Source organism: Clupea harengus, chromosome 4, assembly GCF_900700415.2.
Source record: "Clupea harengus chromosome 4, Ch_v2.0.2, whole genome shotgun sequence".
Taxonomy (NCBI): Eukaryota; Metazoa; Chordata; class Actinopteri; order Clupeiformes; family Clupeidae; genus Clupea; species Clupea harengus.
The window spans coordinates 9,885,176-9,910,947 of NC_045155.1; the positions used below are offsets into that span (position 1 = coordinate 9,885,176).

The 25,772-nt window shown below is 41.7% G+C and overlaps 2 protein-coding genes across 8 annotated transcripts; both read left to right on the forward strand.

The window, feature by feature from the left end:
- The first annotated feature begins 26 nt into the window (after window positions 1–26).
- LOC105906787 (NEDD8-activating enzyme E1 catalytic subunit-like) lies at window positions 27–8,269 on the forward strand. Of its 5 annotated transcripts, XM_012834981.3 has the most exons (19): window positions 27–533; window positions 624–743; window positions 857–895; window positions 1,696–1,813; window positions 2,152–2,232; window positions 2,377–2,459; window positions 2,684–2,764; window positions 3,032–3,075; window positions 3,203–3,267; window positions 3,381–3,536; window positions 4,364–4,466; window positions 4,699–4,812; window positions 5,588–5,641; window positions 5,796–5,832; window positions 5,936–6,017; window positions 6,418–6,518; window positions 6,625–6,688; window positions 6,896–6,950; window positions 7,616–8,269. In XM_012834981.3, the coding sequence occupies exons 2-19, from the start codon at window positions 724–726 to the stop codon at window positions 7,702–7,704; spliced, it is 1,386 nt and encodes a 461-aa protein (XP_012690435.1). In that variant the 5' UTR covers window positions 27–533; window positions 624–723; the 3' UTR covers window positions 7,705–8,269. The 5 variants fall into 5 exon arrangements, with proteins under 5 accessions (XP_012690435.1, XP_012690436.1, XP_031421984.1 ...); XM_012834982.3 differs by having other exon boundaries at window positions 27–743; window positions 857–927; XM_031566124.2 differs by having other exon boundaries at window positions 27–743.
- A 1,462-nt stretch (window positions 8,270–9,731) lies between these two features.
- Window positions 9,732–21,049, forward strand: LOC105906744 (chemokine-like protein TAFA-4). 3 transcript variants are annotated; one of them, XM_031565522.1, is made up of 6 exons: window positions 9,732–10,436; window positions 12,019–12,102; window positions 12,461–12,564; window positions 15,574–15,729; window positions 17,385–17,509; window positions 20,922–21,049. In XM_031565522.1, exons 3-6 carry the CDS (start codon window positions 12,462–12,464, stop codon window positions 20,931–20,933), a joined length of 396 nt encoding a protein of 131 aa, XP_031421382.1. In that variant the 5' UTR covers window positions 9,732–10,436; window positions 12,019–12,102; window position 12,461; the 3' UTR covers window positions 20,934–21,049. The 3 variants fall into 3 exon arrangements, with proteins under 3 accessions (XP_031421382.1, XP_042563561.1, XP_042563562.1); XM_042707627.1 differs by lacking the exon at window positions 20,922–21,049 and having other exon boundaries at window positions 17,385–17,761; XM_042707628.1 differs by lacking the exons at window positions 9,732–10,436; window positions 12,019–12,102; window positions 20,922–21,049 and having other exon boundaries at window positions 12,366–12,564; window positions 17,385–17,761.
- The last annotated feature ends 4,723 nt before the right edge of the window (window positions 21,050–25,772 follow it).

Consider the following 25,772-nt stretch of genomic DNA (forward strand, 5'->3'; position numbering starts at 1 on the left):
TCTGAAAGTTTGTTGTTATTTACCCAGTGTCGACACCCGAACAATTTAGATGATCAAAATGACGCTTAACTTTTCATTTATATTTTGTATTGCCTATGTTTGTCTTCGTCTTGGATTTTGCCAATAATGTAGCCCACAGCCTAGCACAGCTTATGTTGTCCATGTGTTTGTCACCTGGAATCTTCACTGTAGACTTCTTGACTCTCGTCTGGTTTACGTGCAATGAAATGTGGTATTAATATGATCGTTTTGCGTATTTTAGATACAAAATGCACCACTTCCTCTGCAACTATAACATTGTACATTGTAACATTGTACTCGGTCCCATAGGGGGCACTGCTGAGCTCAAACAAACTCAACTTCCCTGTTTTTTAATAATAGATTACAATACGTTCAATTGGGTCATTTCACACAGGTCGGTAGAAAAAACTGTCAACGGCTCTGATTTCACATATAAACATTATCTGAGATATTAAAGGACTATAATGAACTTGAAACGGCACCCTAAAGTATCTATTTCCAATCAAAAACAGGTTCGTCCTTCATTTAAAAAACGTTTTTACATGAAGTAGTAATGCACCAGCTTATGGTTTTGCTGAAGAGCTAACCTGACCCCAGTTCAGCTTTATCTGCATTCTAGAGTGGTAATCAAACGAAAGGACACATTTTGCTGCTGATCTGGATGCAGTAAGGCATTCTGGGAAGGCATGGGACTGTGAAAGTATGGCGGATGGGGAAGAGCCGTGAGTATCGTTGAATGAGTTTAGTACATTAATTCGCAAATTGTGAGTGCTGTTCAACAATTATATGATGGAATCCAATCCCGGTTGAACCTCCTTTTAATGTTTCTCTTTAGGGAGAAGAAAAGAAGGAGAATAGAGGAGCTGACTGAGAAGTTAGTGATGAAATGCTAAAAGCTGGCTTCAGGTTTGAGGATTACACAGCGCAGGGAGTGTGAAAATTCACTCATCGTTGCTCACCGTAAATCGCCTTTTCAGCTGAACAGAGACTCTGTGGCAGCCACTATAGAGACACTACATTACAATTTGATTGTTGTCAGCTAATGAGCTTTCCGATGTGTCAAATACTTCACCTTTTAATGTTAGCCAGCTGACTTAGCCAAATAATTGTAATCAGTGCTAGCTAGGTAGAGTGCAAGCTAGCTTGAGAAGCCCTATTTAGCTGCTTGTCCCTGTCAAGTTCATGCAGTCGCAAGTGGGCTTGTACTTCCAAAAATCTCTCTGCTTACACTGCTAAGTGTAAGGGGCTTCCATTACCATGAATTCTATTAGGTAGTGGAACTTTATTTCTTTGCATGTATATTCCATAATAAACCCATATTTTCTGACAATAATCACAACAGCAGTAATAACCATGGTAGTCTTACCATGACTACTGATTGACGTCGATAAATCATTTTAAAAGGTACTTTTACTGATGTAAACAGTACTCCAAACACTGGACACACTTGGTCAAATTATGTTTCTCTCTTTAATTGCTAACAGTAAAACAGTTTAGGCAACATACATTAGTGCTTTTCAAGTAGCTAATAAATGGACATTTAGAACCGTTGCTTGTTGTTTTCCTGTGTAAGATGTAGGTTTTTTTTGTGGTTTAAAAGGGTAAAAAAAATTCCCAGGTAACTGAAAGAGAGAATATTAACATTTTGAGCAAATGGGTTTGTGTTCTCTGCAGAATGGCAGTAGATGAAGGGCACACAAGCTGTGACTGGGAAGGACGCTGGAACCATGTGAAGAAATTCCTGGAGAGACCCGGTCCTTTTACCCACCCGGACTTTGAACCAAGCACTGAGGTATGCTGTACATCTTACTTGAAAGACCTACTAAACATCTCCTAGAGCTCTTGTAATCTTTCAATAACATTTTTGCAAAATTCAAAACCATCTGCCAGGAAAGGTCTCAAAAACTTTGTGTACTTCAGATGAACCATCTCACTGGACAGAGATGCATTTAAAAGAAAGATATGCTGCAGACCAATAGATACTGCCGTGAATAACTTAAAGCAATTGATAATGACATGTTAAATAAATGCAACAACTTTTCCTTTTTAAGCATTTTGGAAACACAATCACTTGATTCAGGTTATTGCACTTCATTCTATTGTATTTGTTCATTTTGTGTGTTTTCCTAGACTCTTCAGTTTTTACTAGAAACATGCAAGATACTGGTAATTGGAGCTGGAGGGCTTGGCTGTGAGCTTCTCAAAAATCTGGTAAGTGCATTTTAATTGGAATTGCATTAACTTAATACTGGGTAAAATTCTTCTTTTTTTAAATAGATCTGATAATACATATCCCATTTTGTATGCCTTTTTGCAACTGCATTTTCTTTTGCTTCTTCATTATTTTGACTGTAGGCGCTGTCTGGATTTCAACATGTACATGTAGTTGATATGGACACAATTGATGTCTCAAATCTCAACAGGCAGTTCCTCTTTAGGTGAGACTATTTTCATGAACTTACAGAGTATGTAGGTGACAGGTATGTTTAACTGCTGTGGCATCCAAGCGCAAAACTGAAGTGGAGCCTCTTAATTGGTCTCTCTAAAGAGATATTTGTTGAAGTTTTTCTATTTAATTATTGTTCTGCAGCGGACATATGATATATTTAAGTGTGTTATTGCTAATAACTAATATCACCTGCTCTGTGTTGTGTTAATAAAGGCCAAAAGATGTGGGACGGCCCAAGGCTGAAGTGGCAGCAGACTTCATCAACAACCGTGTCCCTGGATGTGATGTTGTCCCGTATCCTTCCCTTTAAGCACTTCCAGTTAATACTTAGAGTGCTGTCAGAATTAGTACAGCAGCAGTAATGAGTTTTGTTAAAAAAACAACTGAAAAGGCATGCAAAATCCTTACAAACACCATTTGAAGATGATACCTGTACTTCTTCCCTCGAAAAACATACTTCAAAAAATGGCAAATTTTTGCGTACTGTCTCTGAGTATATACTGATCTGATCTGATTTGTTTTGTTGATTATCCTGTAGATTTGTTTACTTAACACATTCAGGCACTTTCAGAAAATCCAGGACTTCGATGAATCTTTTTACAGACGTAAGTTTCAGTTTGCTGACTTAGCCTGCCATTCTTTTTGCTTCCAAGTCTACTCTGGCTTATGGCTGCAGACTATCCTGAATGAAAGAAGCACCAATCCATCAGACGTTTTTGCCTTGTCTTGCAGAATTCCACATAATTGTCTGTGGGCTGGATTCCATCATTGCCAGGAGGTGGATGAACGGCATGCTGGTACGTGGAAAGCCCATTGAGGGCAGGTTGCAACGTCATCATGTGTCTTTTATTCAAAACCGGTGTTGTTATTGACTGTGATTTGATCCATCTTTGATTTTCTTTCGTCCCAGCTGTCTCTGCTTACGTATGATGATGGCGTGCTGGATCCCAGCTCTATCATCCCTCTCATTGATGGAGGGACGGAGGGCTTTAAGGGCAACGCCCGGGTCATCCTCCCCGGCATGACCGCCTGCATCGACTGCACCCTGGAGCTCTACCCCCCTCAGGTGAGTTTGCTCAATGATCTCTGCCCTGTGGCCCACCTCCAATAACATGCTGTAAACTACTTTTATACCTTGCATTGAAATCTGTCCATGAATGCATCATGCTGCATAACATGTAATGGACACATACCTGTAAATGCACCTTGAAAATACAGATTCATATTAAAAGTTGGATCAGCTCACCCTCACTCCTCCTTGAGTAAATGGGGGTGCATTTTGTCCTTAGCTCAGCATATTGTTAATGCATAAGGTGAAGACTGCACAGGTAGGCAGTCTACCTCCAAGTGCAGATATTGCATCACATGGACAGGATCACATCACATGGACTGTTTTGGTTCATTGTATAGGTTTGAAGAAGAACATGTACCATTCTTGTGATATTTCTGTGATGTTTTGGTGAAGTCCGTAATGTCCACTAGTTTGCTGATATAATGTTTATTCCAGTGTAGACGTGTGCAGCAGAAACATGTCACCCAGCTAATGGTAGTTTGTACACTAAATGCAACAATACGATAAAGCTCTTTTAGTAAATGGATAAAGGTAGCTTGTGGGATGTGGGTTCTCACATTATTATCTCTGTGTGCATTGAGTCTTTTGTGTTGCCAGTATTGTCCCGTCTGAATTCTTTGCCATGTGGAACCTGTATGGGCAAGTCCTACTATGTGCCTCCACAGTACATCCTTTCTCTTTTCAGCATCGAACAGACTCCTCTAGGCACTTAGCTCACCCGTCTGTGTCCCTGGTTGCCACACTGAGCACTGTTGTAGACTGTATTGATTGGTTGCTAATCAATATGCTACTTACTGTCTTGGCCCTATCTTGATCGACAGATTAATTTCCCCATGTGCACCATTGCGTCCATGCCTCGGTTACCTGAGCACTGTGTGGAGTACGCCCGCATGCTACAGTGGCCCAAAGAGAAGCCATTTGGAGGTACCCTGCAGTCAACACAGCCCATTCCTAGAATCACACCCTGTGGTGCAGCATATCAAAAGTGATAGAACAGCTACTTAGTCACTAGACGTATGATGCCTGTACTAGAAATGTAGTAGTGAAGTTATTTTTCAATTTCCCCATGCATCTTATACATTCTCATTAAGCATTACATTACACAGTTGATGACATTACAGATTGCATAGGCCTTTTTTGTCCTCCCTCCCTCCAGATGACGTATTCCTGGATGGGGATAATCCAGAGCACATCCAGTGGGTGTTCCAGAAGGCCCAGGAAAGGGCAGCTGAGTTCAGCATTACTGGAGTCACTTACCGCCTCACACAGGGTGAGCCGTCTACTCTGTACACCATCATTACACCGTCATTACACTCTGTACACCGTCATTACACTCTGTACACCGACATTACACTCTGTACACCGTCATTACACTATGTACACCGTCATTACACTCTGTACACCGTCATTACACCGTCATTACACTGTCATTACACTCTGTACACCGACATTACACCGTCATTACACTCTGTACACCGTCATTACACCGTCATTACACTCTGTACACCGTCATTACACCGTCATTACACTCTGTACACCGTCATTACACCGTCATTACACTCTGTACACCATCATTACACGTCATTACACCGTCATTACACTCTGTACACCATCATTACACGTCATTACACCGTCATTACACTCTGTACACCGTCATTACACCGTCATTACACCGTCATTACACTCTGTACACCCATTACACTCTGTACACCATCAATGCCCAGACACACAATGAAACACATGGACTGCATCTTTCTTAGTAGACCACATACTGCTATTTATATGTGTTTGTGATTGCAGCTTTACATTTAAGACAGGACCCTTGTGTGAAATGCTCTTCCTGTCAGCCAGTTGATTAAAGCTTTTTTGGGATGATTTTGAATTTGGATATGTTTATAAGTTTTCAAGGTTTTAATTTGTCTGTAGAAAATATGCTTTAACATAATCCATACATTTCATTCACACAATATTAAGAGTAGCTGTAATGGTCAAAAGAAATTAGCTATCTTCACAAATGACACTTGAGACCTCGTTTCTGATTTTAGGTGTGGTCAAGAGGATTATCCCTGCTGTTGCATCAACCAATGCTGTAATAGCGGGTAAGTTCATACATGTTTCATCAGGCAGTGTTTCACTCTTGGCCATTACAGTGTGAGGCTGTAGTGCATCCACGGTCAGTATCCAGTTTTACTCACCGATGTGGTGTATGGAAATATGTATGACTAACACTGAGGTGCAATGTCTGTGTTCCAGCTGCGTGTGCGACCGAAGTCTTTAAAATCGCCACAAGGTCAGTACTGTATCATTTACCTTCTGTCATTAGCAGCAGTCTATAGAGATGGTTTAAGTGAAGCCTTTCTTCACATGTTTTGTTTTTCTCTGTCTTAAAACAGTGCTTATGTTCCCTTAAATAACTACTTGGTGTTCAATGATGTGGATGGGTTGTACACTTACACCTTTGAAGCTGAGAAAAAGGTGAGCAACTCTATTACTTGTAGCTCATATAAAGCTTCTGCAGGAAACAAAAAAACGCTGTTGTTGCACCCATAATTCCAAAAGCATTATGCAATAAGGTTTACCCAGATAACTGAGTGAGTGAACAGATTCACATACTTTACTTTTCCATAAATTATAAGATTCAACTACCACAAGAAGACAAATAATTAGTCTGGGCAGTAACAAATGTTCTGGGGCATATTTACTTTTCTACTATCATCTGTCAGAGAGGCCAAACAGCCCCCCCCCCCCCCCCCCCCGAGCTGCCCAAATATAAGTTATTATTTTGTGGCAGACATATCTAATCACAGTCTTATTAAGGGATATTACTTTCTTTCTCTGAGGTCAACAACAAGCTGTGTTTTTACGTGCTCTCTAGGAGAACTGCACAGCCTGTAGCCAGGTCCCTCAGAAGCTGCAGTTCCCCCCCTCGGCCAAGCTGCAGGAGGTGCTGGAGTACCTGACGGAGAACTCCTCTCTGTGAGTACGCCGCCACTTTCAAGTGCACTCCTTAAGCCCATGGCACGGCTCCCTGTAGGTGAAAGCAAGTATGCGAGATCTAAGATGTCCAAGTTGTTCTTTGCAGGCAAATGAAATCTCCGGCCATAACAGCAACACTGGAAGGAAAGAATAAAACGCTTTATCTACAGGTGAGGCCCCTGCGCTTTGTTGAGTGGAGTCGTTTATTTTTAACACAGAAGCAAGTTATGGTAAAGATGCCAAATTACCTATACACTAAAATAGAAAACGACTGCTTTACACTGAAAAACACTGAAACATAAAGAAATGTATACCAACTCTGCTCCCCAAGACATTGTGATGAAGTTCTCTGTGCTTAAAATACGTGCTTCTTTCAGACGGTTGCCTCGATTGAAGAGAGAACAAGACCGAATCTTTGCAAAACTTTAAAAGGTAAGACTCCGATCTAAATTTGCATTCATTCAAAGATGTTAGGAATATTTAAATCAAACATCACTATATTTCACAAGAAGAAAGCCACAGCTGTCAGACTGCAAATGGTGTCACCAGGGGTCAGGTTGTGTAGAGATACGCAGCGGCTCAGAAACAAATGATGGATCTCAAATCATCTGATTGAACTCTCATCTCTCATTTCAAATTAGACATGCAGCATTGTAATCAAATATAGATATGGCACATTTTTTTCCCATATTGAAGGTTATTTCTCCTTCAGTGCATTGCCAGCCTGTCAGGACTCCACTTAAAGTGACACGTTCAGCTTGGCATCAGTGTGTGGTTGACTGCTGGTGTCTGAAAAGACACCTGGCTCCTCAGATAATGTTGACCTTGAAAGATATTTCTCCAGTGAATCCAAGCCTTTTATCTTGACACTATGTGTTGTCTCAACAGTATGGTGGGAAAAAATGTTAATTTAAGGATGCCATTTTAGAGACCCTGTCAGTAGAATATGTTTGCATACAGACAGTAAAGAAAAGGGATGAATATATGAAAATAAAAAAATCATTAAAGTTTTAAAATAAACTTCTCTTGACTGACCAGCTCCACATACTGACGTGTTTTCTATTTTGACCCTATTTTGACCCCATTGGCTGACGTAGAACTGGGCTTGGCAGATGGACAGGAACTGGCCGTGGCTGACGCCACCACCCCTCAGACCGTTCTATTCAAGCTCAATTTCACGTCCTGAACGAACACTCGCACTCCCTCGGAAGAACATTGGAATATCAACTATTTAAATTATGTTACAGCTAATGTACATACATCTAATTTTATGTATGCTTATTCTTCATCCTCTTGCCAGCCTTAGCTTCAGATGTGTCCTGGCTCTTTTTTTGTGAGAAGCACAGTGTTGGTACAGAGGCTAGAGTGCATCCAGGCTATTTGATTGCCATACTCAGTGTATCGCTATCGGACTGAGGAGGCCAAGCACTACATTTTGACATGCATTCTATCTTTTGCAACTGATTTCCTGGATTTGCATAGAGATGAGCTGATCCTTCACTTACTGTGTGACTAGGCAAACAGCAAGCCTACTGTTGAAAGGTACCCTGCTGTTTTGTGTTTGCATTTTCACAGGAGTATAGTTTAAACAGTGAGTCAGTGTACACCATGTACATTTGTCACTGCTGATGTTTTTTAATCTCTAAGGCTTGCTTTAAACTATCGTGTCTAGGTTCAAGTGTAAATACCACTTCCATATCTGAAGGCTTGTGGAAAAATTATGTGTACCATAATTAAATGTTTTGCCTAAACTGTGTTGCGTTCTTCTGTCATATAGATCCAGAACGCATGAAGTAAGTCATAGCTTTCCATGAAACTTCCAATGGTTATGGACATTAATATGTGTAATTATCAGGTGGTAAGCCTTCCATAACTGCAGATTTGGAGCGTTCATGTATTCATGTATAATACAAAACATCACTGAAAAGAGGCAGCAGTTCCTCTGAGGACAACCATTCTGAAACCACAACACCATGTGATTGTACCACCATCTACTAGTAAAAACATGACCATGAGACGCAATACTGCACACCTGCAAACCCAGTGTTGTTTGATTTAAGCAGAACATACCAATGCCCCTTAATCTCCTTGATGGAAAACTTTAGTTTGAATCTTGGCTCGGCCCCAAAAAAGCCACACTTTCAGACTCATTGGTATATTTATAAGAGAACATTAATGCAGCAAGTTTGCAGATGCCCACGCATAAAACACTAAGACACATGCACACCTGTGTGATACTGAGCTGTACTTGTCTCATTAGGCGTGCGGACTGTGAGTCACGGACACTCGCATGAAACATGCACCGGTGTGTCTGCCGCCGGTGCGCTGTCGACAGCAGGCTGCAAGGGAAGCATTGCCCTAATGAGTCATTGATTGCTGAAAATGAATGTAATAATTTATTCATGGAAATATCAGATCAAACTGCCTCTGGCTTAGCGATGAAACGGAATGCTTGTGGAAATTCTAGAGGATGCTGCACTGTTTGTCCCTGACACCTCCGTGCAAGTGGGGAGGGGGAAGGGGGGAGCGGTGGTTGTGGTTATGCAAACATATGTTCTTCGCATTACAGAGTAAATGTTAACTACACATACGTCCAGTGCAGATAATCAGCATCTGATTACGTTTCTTTTGCAGTCGCGTAAGCACACAGACCCTGAAAACATGCATTTTATAGGGTGCAGTGAGGTGAAGCACTGTTTGTGTTTTGTTTAGTTGGGTAGATGAAGCCTTATGGATGAGGATAAAGCATTAACTAAGAATTCATCTTTATAAGTGACATCAGTGATGCTTTAAACACAAATGTTTCTGAATACATTTGCATTCAGATGAGGTCCAGCTGAGGTGCTGAGATTTCAGGCACTGCAGTGTGATAATGTTACAAGTCTATATTCTAGCAACTTTGCACAAAATGCCATTGCATTGAAAAGAGAGCAAGGGGTTCGGGGCACAGAAAGCGCTGTCCGTGGTACTGATAACCACACTTTTAGCGTGGTATTGTCCATGGCCCCCAATACCATAAACAGAAACATACATAGCATTCTCGAAATTGTTGTTTTGATTAGTTAAATTATGGGCCTGTTTGGTTAAAGTAATCAGGAACAGAAAAAGCAAAAATTTCTCTTGTAGGGCTTCCGTCAGAAATCGCATCGCCATAAATGAGGTTGACACCGTCCTCTCGGTCAGTGACAAACAAGAGTAATCTCCCCTCGGAGTAATAATGAAAGGGATCTGCTACTGTCACGGAACAGATGGTGTCTTGATTAAGTTTTATAATGATGGGAAAAGCTTCTTGTCGGCTTTTTGAGTGTAATCGACTTGGGAGTCTAACCTCAGTGTGTTGGGGTTTGTAACGCTCGTCCTCGCCAAGACAAACTCAAAACTTTTACCCAAACTTGACTTGAAAAATCACCTGAATGCATGTTTCTGCGTCAGTCGGACTAGACATTCTTGATCACTTTCTTGTTTGCTGTAGCGGCCAAATCTGTGGATGAAAACGGGGCGTGACTAGTGTCATGAAGAAGAGCACTGCAAATCATCTGCGGAAAAACACTCAGGGAAGTTTTGCCGACGAAATATTCACATTGTATTGCTTAAGTCGCTTGACCTTTCGCTGAAACTGTCGCAAAGATAGCATACGATCTCGCCCGAGACGGTACTTTTTTTTGGGTTTGTCTGTGTTCGCGGACCGGACTTCAAAACCACCATGAATCATTTTTCGTTTTGAAGCATCAATCTGGATAAATATTGCCAACTTCCTTTCTACAATTTATTGTTTGGAAGCAAGCAATAATCGAGTTCGGAGATTTTTCCTTAAATTCAATCTGATACCATGGGAGACATTTTATAAATGGCACCTAAACAACTGTCACCAAGGGAAAAAGACTTTGCCTTGCTTTCGCGAGCTGTTTAATTATAGAGGTAGGTGTTTTCTTTGAGTTCCACAGATCGTAATAAAACAACTAGAGCACATCTCCGTGAGTGGATTTGCATTATTCACTGTTGGTCACCGGTATACATTCTCAAAGGTGCAATCTTGTAGACATGTATGTTAGTGTCGCAAAGCTGTAAAATGAATCAAGTCTTACAGTCTACAACTTTTAAATGTATGCAGTGACACTGAACGATTAAAGTGTAGTCACACCTTTCCAGGTTGACTTTTTACAGCAGATTTCATTTGTAGCCTATAATCAATTATAGGGATTTAAAATGTGTAGTCTACTGAAGTATACATTTACAGTATACACAAAAACGTAGGCTATGCGTTAGTTGTATATAGGCATGAAGGAGAATATGTATGAGAAATAATTATTTTGTTCTTGATCTAGGCCCGAGTCATAAGCTATTTTTAAATACTCATCATGCATAGGTTGATACTAGAGTTATCAATGTAATTTAAGTATTTAATATTTGCATTTTCTGTTTGTATTGTTTTGTTTAGTAAGTATAATATGCCAGGTTTATTTTGTGTACATGCACACACCCCAAAGAAAGAGACTAAGGCCTAGGTAACATCAATATATTCTGATCTTTGTCAAATATGGACTATGAATACTTGACATTAGATGTCTAATAAAAAAATGTTCACCTTTATGCAGTGTTCCATTATACACGTTTATGTATAGTGGCTATACAATTATTTTAATTAGTGAAGCAGGATCTGTAGATGTCAGACCTGGTCAAGGAACAGATGGTAGGTAAAAATTAGATCAATCCTCCTGTTGATTTTTTGAGGAACACCTGGGGGAGGGGGGTGTGGAACATGCGTTGGGTGTGCTTTGCTGTGCTCAAATGGCCAGTTAGCGATCGGGGGGGGGGGGGGCATCATATCCCCAGGCCCGAGCAAGACACATGAACGGCCTGCATGCAACTGTGAGCCTGTTGGATATATGGGAAGTGTTATCACCTATTGCCCTCTTTGTGTCAGTTTACTGAAATGTACATGAACAGAAGACCTTGTCTTCATTTCTCACTAAAGGAATTAAGCACCAGTCTGATTAGATGCTAGCCGTGTTGTGTGAGTGTTGTGTGAGTGTTGTGTGAGTGTTGTGTGAGTGGTGTGTGAGTGTTGTGTGAGTGGTGTGTGAGTGGTGTGGTTTTGCAGTGGTTTGAATGGCTGCTTGTGAGGTCAGTGGCGGTCCTTTCTTCCTTTCTACCACATGACTCAATGGGAAAATAGGAATCAGCACTACAGCTGAAGCTGTGTGGGCTAACATTTATTTATCTTTAATATCTCTTCAGATGCCTTTTGCCAGAAATATTCATTATAATGACAACCCTCTCATTTTTTCTTTTCTTACTTTCAAAAATATGATTCATTTCAGCCAGTAATTTCACAAAATTGTGTCAGATATATTTAGAGGGAATGCTCCATTTGTGATATTACATACTGTATGCCATGTTCGCTGTTTCACCTTCTGTAAGCCTTGGTGTCTGACAGTTCTGTATGGCCATACCACACCAGCTAGTGTTCCTTAATCTGTAGTGGTCTTTCCCTCCCCAGGGTCCTTCTCTCTGAGCCACCATGGTGATCTTACCCAGAAGCAGCAAAGCCTCACTGGATTTGGATGGATCATAGATAAAACAGGTTAGGGGCAGTTAGGACTATTGCCTACCCCTGACACCCCCTTATGGTGAACGTAATGGTGTCCGTATCACCTTTTCTTTTTTAGAACACAGACGTCTCTATATATGCATTCCCACCCATTCCTACTTAATGGAAAAGTGCAAACACATTTTGAAGTCTCCTTGTTGGTGTTGAATGACAGCCATTGGCCAAATTAAGTATGAACAACAAATGACGATTCATTATTAACATATTAAGCTCCCTTTTTTTAACTCAATGCTGAAATAGGATCACGCAAGCGCACACATGCGATTCGTGTCATTATCCCGTGTCTCTCACAAACTCATCAGTGATTCTCTCTCCTTAACGTGCTGAGCAGGATGAAGATGAGGCCGTCGGGGGCGGCCCTGCTGCTCGCCTGCGCTCTGATCGTTTGTTCTCCGCCAGTGTCCACCGGCAACCGCAATGTCATGAGACCAGCAGGTGAGCCTCAGCCACACCAGACAACCCCCTCTGGGCTCATTAGAGTGGGCGCTCACCAGCATAGCTACAACACATGCCCACCCAGGGGAAAGGGACACCCAGACCAGGGGTCATTATGCCTGAGTGGTTGTTTGGAGCTCTTTCCAGAAGAAACAGTATTGGTTAAGTAATTGGAGCATTAACTTTTTATGTTGTGAACTGGTTAAACAGGATTAGTGATTGACCTTGCAGATTGTAAAAGTGACAGGCATAAACAGGGAGCCGGTTTGTGTTGAGATGAGTCTGTTTGCTGGGAGAGTCTGTGTTGTGGTCTCAGAGCCCCAGAGGAGGAGTATCAAAAAGGAGTTTGGAAGAGCTTCCTCAGTCTCACGGAGGTGTAGTGAAGAGATGAAGAGATCAAGGAAAAACCTGCATGTCTTTGGTGTGTTGCCAAGAAAGAACACGTTTGTCCTTGCAGCGAGGAGACTATCTTCTTATCTAGTTTCCTGCGGAGAACATTGCTAATGCGCCTGCATGGATCACTATTGTTTTTCAATATTGTTTTTGTTGATGGAAAGAATTTGAAGCTTATCATTTAAAATGCATTAAAAAACTTTAAACTTGTGAATTTTGAATTAGGAAAAATCTTCTTATAAAAATATATAAAAAATTAAAGTCTCTACTACTTACTGTAATTTAGAAACTAAATTAAACGCAACATAAAAAATGAATACATGTCTTAGTATGCACTACGGGTAATATGATCTTAAGTCTTATTTTCAGAGTTTTTGGTTTTGTTTCAGTTCAAAGTTTTAAGCTTCTGTATTAATTTGAGTGCCTCGAATTTTGCTGTGAGGTGGGGTCACCTCTACAGATGCAGAAATCTGATGCTTGTGGATTCTATCCCATAATTAGACCAGAAATCATAATTATCCTCAGATGAAGGCTGGCAGGGTATGGTCAAATATTAGTAGTTATATTTGTTGTTTCTGCAGTAGTTTCTGTAGTTAGGGTGAGTGTTACAAAAGTGTCAAAAGTGTAAAGTCAAATAAGTAGTTTGGAAGGCTGTAGCCTATTGATGGGAAGCTATGTAAGTTGCTCTGTGCTTTGTCAGATAATGAATTCACTGTCATGCCAAATACCACTTGGGGAAGTGCATCATCATACCATCATCATGTGTCTGCCATGCAGTTCTACCAATAGCTGCCTGTTGCCTGTGGACTGTGTATAGTAGAATACAAGCCAAGAAGAAACTGCGGGGTACAGCATCAGGCCAAGTGTGTGCATGTGTTTCATGCTAAGAAATTTCACTTCTCAAAAGGTATTTGTGTCACTCTCGTCACTGGCACACCTCAGAAGCCTTCATTTAAAGAAGTGGGAAAGAACAGTTGTCAAGAGCCATGTATAGAACTTTCTAACTCCATTTGTTTCAAGCTGGTGTCCTCAACCGTTTGATTGGCAGTGAGTGTTACGCATATGGGGCTGAGTACGTTAGCAGATGTTGTAGCCTGTTCTGTAGTTTGTCTTTTAGCCACATGGTGGCTCTCTCACCTCAGTTTCCACATGACTTGGTCTTGTCAACATCTGTCCAGTACAAAAAAAAGTTTAAAAACAGGAAAACCATCTAACTGGTTTGTGTGTGTGTGTGTGTGTGTGTGTGTGTGTGTGTGTGGATCTGTGTGTGTGTGTGAGAGAGAGTGTAAAGTTGTGCATGTGGGTTGTTCTGAGTGCTTGGCATAAATCTGTTTATTATTCTGTCTTCAGTTTCATGCAATACCAATATAATTTTCTTATTGTTTAATAAACTAGTAAAAGCCACTACTTTATGTTTCAGATAGAGTGATGAGAAAAATAATGTGATTTGCTGCTTCACCATGTGTTAACAAAATAGGGATTGCTATGATCAACTCTGACTATTATACCACAGCCATAAATCACAGCCAGTTGTTAACTCTAAGTCATACTATCCACTCCATTTGGGTGCAATTAACCTTTTTCTTGAAAGCCTGACTTAATTAAAAATATGGCTTACTGCCTATTTACTCTATAGTGTAAATGTTCTTTGAAAAAAAAAAAGGCCAATCTTAAGAAATTGACAGCACCGTTGAACCCATTGATTCGGTAGATTATAGTATATGTCACATTTCAATGTAGGTTACCTCAAAGCTTTCAACTAGAACATCCAGCTCTCAGTAAATCCGAATGACTGCAACAGCATTCCATTTACATTTCTCTGAGATTTGAACCTGCAGCTCTACTCCACAGAGACTCACACTCAAGGGATCAGAACCACCAAGATTGCCAAATTCTGTATATATATATATATATATATATATATATATATATATATATATATTTATATATATATTCCAAGGTTGTGATCCAACTATCACTTTTACTTTAATCTTTTGAAATGAGTGATAGCATATCTAGAGTTTCAGATCCAATAATTCCTCACTCAGATTACATTTTCTTCATAGTTTCATTAGTTTACTTTTTTCAATAAATGACTGCACAGTACAGTTTTATTAGTTTTACACAGTTTGATTAGTCAGATACCACTACTTCTGAGATATTTATTGATATGAGACTACATCAATCCATCTGTGCGGTGTATGGGGCTGTCCTGTTCCTCAGAGGACCTTGAGTGGGTGAAATGGAAACTGTATCAGACCTGACTTTCTTGCATGAAAATCTAGAAATCACAGCACCTGTTCTCACCTGATCCTTTAAATAAACCTGATTTAACTTAACTGCAACTGCTGGAAAATAATTCCACTGTGGCATAAACATAATAAGCACGAGCAGGAGCACCGGAGTGAAAAGCACATGGTTCTCACAATTAATTATCACCTTCTAACAAACCTGTACATCAGGTGCTTGCGAATCCATGAGTGTGATTGCAGCAGCCCCCTAGAGTGTCAAGCCACTCAACTTTTCTAAAACATCTTTAACTTCTCTTCATCTTTAACTTCTCCCTGCGGCGCTCTTTCCATGATCTGACAGTCAGTGTTCCTCTGTCTGTCTCAGCTCAGACCCAGGTGAAGCCTGGGACCTGCGAGGTGGTGGCTGCCCACCGCTGCTGCAACCGGAACAAGATTGAGGAGCGATCGCAGACCGTCAAATGCTCCTGCCTACCTGGGCAGGTGGCGGGGACCACAGAAGCTCGGCCCTCCTGTGTGGAAGGTACCCAGTGGGACTTTTACTCCATTTACTGGTTTAATCAGTTTCTGCTTTTGACTGATCTGTTATGATTCTCTTTGTTGACTATAGTAAACACTGTTACAACTGCTAAATGGGGGAGAGTCAATCAAATTAAAGTTATAGTTATAATTGATTTCTTTTGTTTTTTTGTTAGTTTGAACACATTCTGTCAGCATTGTCCAGGAGGTGGCAGAATTACCCCACAAAGTCATAGCATTTGTCATAATGAATCCTTGGTTTATCATGTTGCATAGAGAGATATTTTGCTCCATTCTCTCTTAGTATTTGCAGATGGTTAGAATATGGTTTGTGATGATATAATGATTTTGAGAGTGTTTGGTATATTTTGACACTGAGTAGCGGTTCTAAAATACCAATCTGTTCCAAAATGGCCAATGTTATTTGAAACACCAGCGTTATTTGTGACTTCACAGCCATGTTTATTTCCTTTATTTCTGACCTTTCGTCCTTGCCTCTATGAACATACCATCACCCACTTTATGAAGAATTTGACAGGCATTATCTCTGCCTCTTTTTAAAGCTTCTAGTGAACAACCATGTCAATTCTTTGTACCTCATAGTACATCCATTTCAATTTTAATTTCAACAAGAATTTCGCACATGCATAATGCTTTCCCAGACTCTGCATGTTAAGCGGCGGTCTTGCCCGCTATGCCTCTCAAAAGGCATTTGTGTCACTCTCGTCCCTGGCACACATCAGTCTCTGCTCCTCTCCTAGGGGCATTGAAGTCCAGCATTGCCTTAATGGACTGTACTTGACAGAAACGTTGAGACTCTGCTTTGTAGAGGATGTTGACTATTCATGACTGTTTTAGCCATGTTTTTTTTAACTACCACGAGTGAACCCCGTCCCTGTTTCTTCATCCCCCTTCTAATATGCCCTAGTAATGGAGATTTGCATTGCGCCCCCCCCCCCCCCCCCCAGGCTCTCCCGCCGCTCATGTGACTGTGACAGTTTGTTTGGTTCTCTCCAGCGCTCTCTCCATCATAGCATTCTGTTTCATCTTCTTAGTCAAGCTCCTCTAGACGGGATAAGAAAAACCAGCGGTCTGCTGACAGCCCATCGGAGCCTTGGAGTTCAAGTCCCACTTATTCTCCACAGGCTCTGGCGGCACTCGGTGGCTCTCTGTGAGCTCTTTGTTTTTAGATGTAAGTCTCCCTGTGCGATGAGGTTGCGGGTAGTCGAACGGAGCTCAGATCCACAGAGATGATGGCCGTGGAGATTTGTCCACCGGCTTTCTCTGGCGGTTTAGCTTGCATTTAGTGGGTTAGAGCATTCGCAGTCCGCGGGTGCGCTTTCTGTTTCAAGAGGAAATAAATCGCTGTGTTGTCATGGTCTTGTGAAGGCTTTGTCTGTGGATTTGGGTTTGGGTTTGGGTTCAGTACTGTTGAACTGTTGGGTGGGGCTGGGGGATACTTCACTTTTCGCCAGTGTGAAAACTGTCTGACAAGGCCACAGCACTAAGGTACCGCCCTGTACTCCCTGTAGCTTGCACACAGCACGTCACTCCTCAAACTCGTATCCTTTTTTTTCCTCATTGTGTGCAGCTGGGTGGAGCTGGAGGGGTGAGGGGAGTGGTGGCTAAACGTCTGTGTGTCCTGTGTCCCGTGTTTAGCCTCCATCGTCCGTCAGAAGTGGTGGTGCCAGATGAGGCCCTGTCTGGATGGGGAGGAGTGCCGAGTGCTCCCTGATCTCACCGGCTGGTCTTGCGTCTCCGGGAACAAGGTCAAAACCACCAAGGTGAGCCCCCCCCCCTTCCTGGCAGGCGGCGGCCCGCGGAGAGAACCTGCGAGACGTTGCCGGGTTGGTCGTCTGCAAAGTGTAGCAAAGAAGGCCACGGAGAGCCATGAGGTTTGATGGCCTGGCATGGGTCTAACAGGTTTCATGAAATAAGTGAGAAAACACAGGGGTGTGTTAATTGGAACAGGAGAATATTCTGGACTGATTTTTTGTCAAAGGTGTTAATGCTGTGCCATCATAAGGATTCAAATTCTGGGAAGTGGTTATTTTGCAACATGGGCTTCAAGAAGTAATCAAAAACAGCATGGATATTTGAATTTTTATTTGAAATTTTTGATATTTGAATATACCTGAATTGTTAAAAAATGTTTGGTTGGTTGGGTAAACAGCGTCTCTGTTTCCTCATTGTTCAAGGGTGGGACAATGCTGAAATTGCTGATTACAGAGTCTGTGAGAATCCTGAATACCATTTCTAAGAGCATCTTTTTAGTGATAGCCATCAGACATGCAATGCACTTAGCCATAAGATTCTACAAATTTCTCAGGAGTGTGGTGATAAGCACACAAGGTGCAAATTGTGTTGGGTGTTTTAGCACTGAGAGACTATAATTAGCGTCCATGCTACTTGGAGGTGTGTTTTTCTTTTACACTGCAAAAACAACTATTGATTGGTAATTGAGGTACATGCTGAGGTTTTATAATTCTACACCTTATCACAGAATCACATATCACATATTTGTATTTTTCAAAGAATTTATTTTTATGTTCGATTTTTATTTTAAGAATTGACACCTGAGCAATACTGCTGCATGGTGAGCATACTGGAGCACGGACTAGGAATTCTGTTCGTCCCTGTGGTTGTTCACATGTAGTATTCTGTTTTCCGTGTATGTGATCCAATGATCACATAACATCCCCTTGCACTTTTGAGGTGCCGCCTAACACGTTTGCTTGTCCATACTGCTTAAAACAGGAATGTTTGAATAGCCCGTCTCATTTAGTATACATGTAAAAAAGTACATACATAAACCTCCCCTTCTGTTTGAATAACCCTTAAGGACATCTCATTTAGTATACATGTAAAGAGTACATACATAAACCTCCCCTTCTGTTTGAATAACCCTTAAGGACATCTCATTTAGTATACATGTAAAGAGTACATACATAAACCTCCCCTTCTGTTTGAAATTGCTCTCATGATGGCAACCAGGAGCGACTTTTAAAAGACTGAATGAATGTTCTACCGTAATCTGGACAGATGTGGCTCATAACACCAGTGTGAAAAAACATGTTTCTAAGAGGCACAACTGGAAAGAATGAGGGGTTTGGTGTGAAAGACAATGAGGGCTCCAGGGATATAAATAGCACAGCGGGAAGAATCTCTGTAGCAGTAGTAAACCTTCTGGTTGAAGAAATTAACACTTTAATTTCATCCTCTGTTTGCACATATCTGATTGGACACTGCAAATAAACCAAACATACACATAGGGGCATACTACGAATATGACCATATCACACATAAAAACGATTTATTGTCATGAAGGCCATTATTTCAATAGGGCATTATTCTGATGCTTAATAAAACGAATCCTCTAGGTCTACAGCAGCAGATGATGTCCCTTTTATCCTTCAGAAAAGGATGGGTGTTTAGGGAGTGGTGGTTTGATGGGAAATATTGTGAATGGTGGAACAAGTACTCCCTTACCGTGAGGCCTGATGACAGATGACAGAGGAAATCGCAGCCGTGGGACAGACTGTGCTGCGACGGCTCCTAGAGGTCACTGAGCCCTGATCTCATGGAGGCCTCCTAGCCCAAGGTTGTGTGTGTGTGTGTGTGTGTGTGTGTGTGTGTGTGTGTGTGTGTGTGTGTGTGTGTGTGTCCTCTCAGACGAACTTGAGAGAACTGCCTTGTCTCTTTGTCAGTGACCAGAGCGTCATACAGCCGTAAACCATGCTCATCTTAAACAGATGATATCACTCACAGCACATTATAATCAGTCATGAGTGGTAGAGACTCCTAGAAGAGATGATACTTGGAGGCATGTATAAACATGCCAGCATAATATAAACGCAATATTATCTTTCCTTTAAGAGTAGACTGCATGTAATTGAGTAATGCTTACATATATGATGTTTATGACAGTTTGTCTGACATGCTGACTGTAGTGTCTGTGCTCAGTAATGTGTCTATCGGAATGACAGGGCAGGGAGGGCAGGACTCTGTCTAGATCTTGACATAGTTTGTCTTTCTGACCGCAGGTCAACACCTGAGAGCCTACCGTTGACCTCCTAGGCCAGAGAATGCCTTGGTGTATTGGCCTCCTTTATACAGTTTTAACCGAGCAGCAGAAAAATGTATGTTACATTCGGCAATATTTCTGATAACAATAGGCTGCTGCGCAGAGTATGGATCTGTATCAATAGTTTAAACCAAATCAACCTACAGCCCTCTAAATAAAAGCATGTGTTGTTTCATGTGGGTTTCTGCGTGTTTCTAGTAGCTAGTTAGAATTCAACCCAGCAGAACAAAACGCCATGCATCGGTTGATGTGAAGCTCCACTTTCATGGACCTTTCTCCCCTTCAGCAGAATCGATGGAGCTGGGCTAACCTCCATCTCTGTGCTCTGATGGCTTGTAAAGGGCAGTTGGTTCTGATTGCATGGCTTTTTCATAGTACAAGGTTATCTTTCTCTAACAAACCAATGGAGTACCATTGAATTGTTTAAAACAAAACGCTTGTATTTCTCCATTCACATTAAAAGGGTTGATGAGATGGTATGGTACATGTTCAAATGGGGATTTAGGGTAACTGTTTCAACTCAGAAAGCATAGAATCAGCACAATGAGGCTTTTTGCAGTCTGATTCCAGTTACTCATAAAAAGCACCTACACAAATACCCCATCCCAACTTCCATTATAGGTGTAAATCCTGCAACAATATTTCTCAGTGTGAGCCTAGCACTCCAGCTGGCTTTCCTCTCCCAGTGTGAGCGGGGGTGGGGGGGGGATCCTCTCCTGCCTGCCTGTGGAAGAGGCTGACCAAAGGCCATCCTGCCTGAAAGAGCCATGAAATAGTGCTAGAAGAGCAGCATGAGTCACGAGCCCACTCCTCTTCTTCCCCTCATCGCAGCCACGGTCACTCATTTATTCATACAAGGGCTCTCTCTCGCGTGTGCGCGCGCCCCCTCCGAAGGGAAGAGAGACACCTCATAATTACTTTGCTCTGAAGGTTATGGAACTTGTCAGGATCTCCCCGCGGTGAGCGCAGCTGAATGCGGCGGGGTAATGGCGTATGGGAGACTACAATGTGACGAGTCGGTGGCGAAATGGGTCATTAGCACAGTTAATCTCCCCACATCTGTCTGACACTCGTGTTCCCCTGTCCTCTTCTCTGTCTTTTTTTCTCCACAGGTGACACGGTAACAAGACCAGAGGAGTTGCCAAGTCTCGTTTGAGTCGGATGGACTTTCTGAATGCACTGTTGATTTACAAAGATGAGGACATTACTTATGAGTAAACTCTTTGCGTCACACTCCAGCCCGTCAAGATATCTGAGAGCCACGCGTGGGACTATGAGGTCATTTCCTGATTGTATTTATGTCATCATGTTGACTCATCATGTCTGTCTGTCTCTTTTGTCTCATGTTTTTGTGTGACTAGTCTGAGCAACAGAAACAATGCACCTCTTTAACAAGATGATCAGGAAACTAGTTATATATGTTTGCCATCTAATGCCATACCAACATTATAGCAATCATGATTTTTATTGGACCCTGTACGCTGAATCAATTTACTGTATTTGTCAATGTACTGTAAATGAATTGCTGTAATTAACTGATTTACAAAGAGGTCAAAATATATCCAATGATTAAGGGGAAAGTATTTGGTACCACCTTGTTACTAGCCTCCCTAAAGGGAACAGGTATTTTTTTCAGTAGGAATTATGTTAAAAAAGTAGTATGCATTCAATTGTTTAATACATTCTGAAGATGACGGTTCACAGCTTGGTTCTTCTTCCTCCCAGCGGATCTGTCATGCTGGTTCTTAAAAGCAGCAAAAGGGTTGTGTTGCCCAGTCAATTTATAGCCAGTTAGACAAATATGCCCCCCCCCCCCCCCCCCCCCCCCCCATATCCCTAACAAAGACTTTTCATCTTCTTAGTTTTGACACACCACCTGCCAGGTTGTGGAGGCATGCAAAACAAACATCGGGTTCAGCAGCAAAACAAGGCCTGTTTGAAATGCTAATCACAGAGAGAGGAGAGGAGTACAGAGGAGATAGGAGGAGTGGGAGCGAAAAGGGGAAGGAAGGGAGGGGTAGAGAAGAGGAAGGAGGAGAGGAGCAGAGGAGAACGCAAGAGAGAGAGAGGGAGAGAGAGAGGGAGGGAGAGAGAGTATAGCATTGGGCAGGACAGTAGACTGGGAGGTGAGACTGGGGAGAGGAAACAAGAGGACAGGAAAGGAGAAAATCATGGGGAAACAGAGTAGATGGGGTGTAGAGCGAAGGGGGAGTAATAAAGAAAGATGGAGAGAGGCGCAGCGAGCACTCTTCCCCCTGCTGATCGCATTTGCATCACACTTCATTTCTATTATTCCCTGCCAGCCTCTCCCCGAAAGGTGACCTCATCCGCAGTGATTATGAAAAATTGCATCAGTGGGCAACTTGTCTGGGCAGGGGAGGAAATAATTTATTGACTTGTAATTCATTGTCTGGCGTGCTCTTGAGCATCTCGTCGAAGTTAAAGCCACACCGCTCTCATCTGCGCTAAAGAGCGCAAGGTGCCTGTGAGGAACCTCTATCACGAGTGAATGTGTGGTGCACTGGAGGTTTCCAATGAATAATTTGGCTTTGTTGGTTTTGAGGAGAGAATCTCAAATGTAACGAGAATCTCAAATGTCTTCCCACAATATGCTGAATCATGCAAATTTAACAAGTGTTTGTGAATAAATGTTTTCACTGCAAAATTGCTGTATGTTTTCTGTTTGGACTATAGAGTTGAATATTTAAAGGCTTGTCAGGCACCGCACCGGCACAAATTGCGGAAATGGGGGTAATAACTCTCGAAATGATTGCATTTGCTGACAGAGGATGTCAAGAGTTTAAATGAAATTATATAGACTTTGGAATTGAACATTAACGTGATATGAAATTATGTAGACAGTGGAATTGAACATTAATGTGATATGAAATTAATTTGATTATTACCAGAGATGGTTTCCAGGGCATATGTTTCTTTACAGAAGATGAGTCCACCTATAAATTATGCATGGAGTATGTGCATAATGTGCATGACCAAAACTTTCACATCTTCCGGTGGAAATCTCTCTCCGGTGGAGACGGTCAGTGATGTAATACTGTAATGATGAAAATCATCTCAAAAGACAGTCTGAGTGACAAAAGCCAATTCGAAATCCGATGTGTTCCAGGAAAATAGATGCCAGGGGAATGAAATGTGTCATTTGTCAAAGGCTGACAAAGGTTGATTGTCAGTCTTGTCAATGACGTATTGTATGCAGCCACAATCAGAAGATAAGCTGTGGTGTTATGTGCATCAAGGTATATCATGTGACATTTAAGCTTTAATATTGGAAAACACTACAGATATGTAACAGAGAATGGTGGTCGCTAAAGCAGCAGTGCACCAATTCATTATGGCCTTTAAATGTCACAAAATACACATGTCCATATATGAACTATTTTTCTACAGCTACTTGCGATGGCAAGTAACTGACGTGGTAAGTGGTGGCTAGGCCCTCTACCTGTCTTATATGAGGAAAACCAGGTCTGCTTATACGTTACAGAGAAAACGTTAATGTATATTTTGTAATTATTTTACATTTCTGTTTGTGATGATTTGGACCTTCGTCTTTGACTTTTTTTTTGTCTTTGTTTTGTCTTTGACACTAGTCATAAAGCTGAACCCCTGACCCCCTGAACCATGTTGGTTACTATGTGGCCATTTTTAGGTCATCACTGCACTTACCTTTTTCACTGTCAGTGTTGCTACAGTGAACTCATACTACTGTAGACCAATCCAAATGGATCTATTACATATTGAGATCCTACGCTGAGTATGATTTCTTCTACCTGGTTCCTGTGAGAAAATAGAAACCCTTGGAGCTGCACATCAGAGCATCACAGCCGTTCACTTCAGCATAGAGCTCTGAGGCTAAATGACTATTGGTGTTACACCCTCATCTGAGGAATAATGACATTTATTACAAAATCCATTAACCTGTTTATCCATCTCACTCCAAATCTCATTCCCTTGTATTTGAGAGCACTTAGGCATGAACAATCTAAGCCAAGATAATCACTGTTTCACCTCATTTCTGACACTTCCCCATTCATATGTGTGAAAACAGAATCATCTTAATGTCACATATGGCCAGTCTCTTCCTTATAATCTACATAAGTCAGCGCTGCTTTCAGTGACACATACAGCATGTCTCTACGCAGGGGAACACAAGATTCTGTCTTTTTTCCCTTTGATTTGTTCAAGTGCTTTCATTGGATCTAAAAGGATCAGAGGTGAATCCTGGCACTCTCCATTGTTGAATGGGAGAATGGGAGCGGTGTGCGGGTCAGGAGAGCTGACATTCTTGTCTGGTCTCGGCACTCCTCGACCTCCCCGCGGTCCGTGCCATTAATGTGGGGCCAGGTCTGGCGGAGCTGCGGCTTTTTTGTTCTGCTCACCCACCAGCTGCCTCTCTATTCCGCTCATGTGTGAAGCCCCCTTGGTACAGGTGTGAACGCGAGTATGAGCGCATCCGTGAATGTCTGTGGAGGAGGCGAGGAGACAGAAAAAAAGTGTGTGTGTGACAGAGAGAGAGAGAGAGAGAGAGAGAGAGAGCACGGTGTGTGTACAGTAAGAGAGTTGTGTATACATGTATAATTAGGACAGTGAGTAGCCTAGGTGAGTGACTATGTGTTTATGTGAGTACGTGAGTGGGAGGGTGAAGGAACAACAGACTACAGTCTGTAAATGAATATTACCTTGAGCTTTGTGAAGAAGAAAAATACCGTAGACAAGTGGAGCAGGAGTGTCTTAGCGATATCCCATTTCTAGCTAAATGGCTATGGTAGTTGTTTCCTTCCAGCAAAAAAACAGGAGACATTTTTTTCAAGACAGTTCTTTAAAACACCACATCAATTATTCACCTCCATCCTTTGTAGGAATCTCATGTATTTGTAGAACAAGGCGTCTGTCTTCAGTTTAGATCTCATTCCCTGGTGCGCATTAGTGGCATGACTACACATCAAACACAGAGTGAAAGCAAGCTCCTCAAATAAATAACACTAACTATATTTACATCTGCTTGGCAGACAGTCAGGCATTTTGGGCTTGCCCAGATTGAACGGTACAGGCCTGCAAGAGCTTGAAGGTGTGAAGTAAGTTTTACAGTAAAAAACAGCTTTGCCATTGATAGGACTCACACTAATGTAGCTGGCAAAACAGGGGAAGGCACCAAGTGCAAATTGATGACTCCTTCCTCATATGCTGAGTAATATAGTCTAGACCTGGTTGGGCATGTGACAAACATTTTCCTTTAATGATTTGACAAATTAAGATGCTGACCAGAGAACAGCATGGTGCACGGTTCTCGGCAAACACAACTTTTAAAAACCTCAGTTGTTTACACAGAAGCATGTGAGTTTATTTGTTAAATCCTTCTTCTATTATAAATTACTTCATACACCTGTGTTGACACTGCCTTCTGTCCCTCTGCTGTCTGCTCTATAGCTCCTGCATGTGAGGGCGCAAACATTAAACAATGCTACTAGCTACAGCTACTAGCCTACAGAAACCACACCAGAGAATGTGAGTCTGTTCACTTCCTCTACCTGTGAATGTAAGTGTTATGCTCACAGGTCTGGTACTTTCCAATTTGCCATTGTGTTGTAGTTGGCGAGACAGCAGAGTGTCCGAATCTGACCAGTAGCCTTCTGCAGAGAGTTTTGGTTGATACATACAGTGCTGCTTGAAAGTATGTGAACCCCTCGTACATGCGTCTACAATCAGATGAAAATTGTTGTCTTTTCTCCAAACAAAGCGATTTTGATTGTGACCAAATAATTCTATCTTGGACTCATCTGTCCAGAGAATGGAATTCCAGAAGGCCTCTGGTTTGTCCAAGTGCTCTCTGGCAAAGTTGAAACGGGCAACTTTGTTCTTTCTTGAGAGCAGAGGCTTCCTTCTAGCAACCCTCCCATGAATGTCATGTCTATTCAATTTTAGCTGATTGTAGACGCATGTAAATT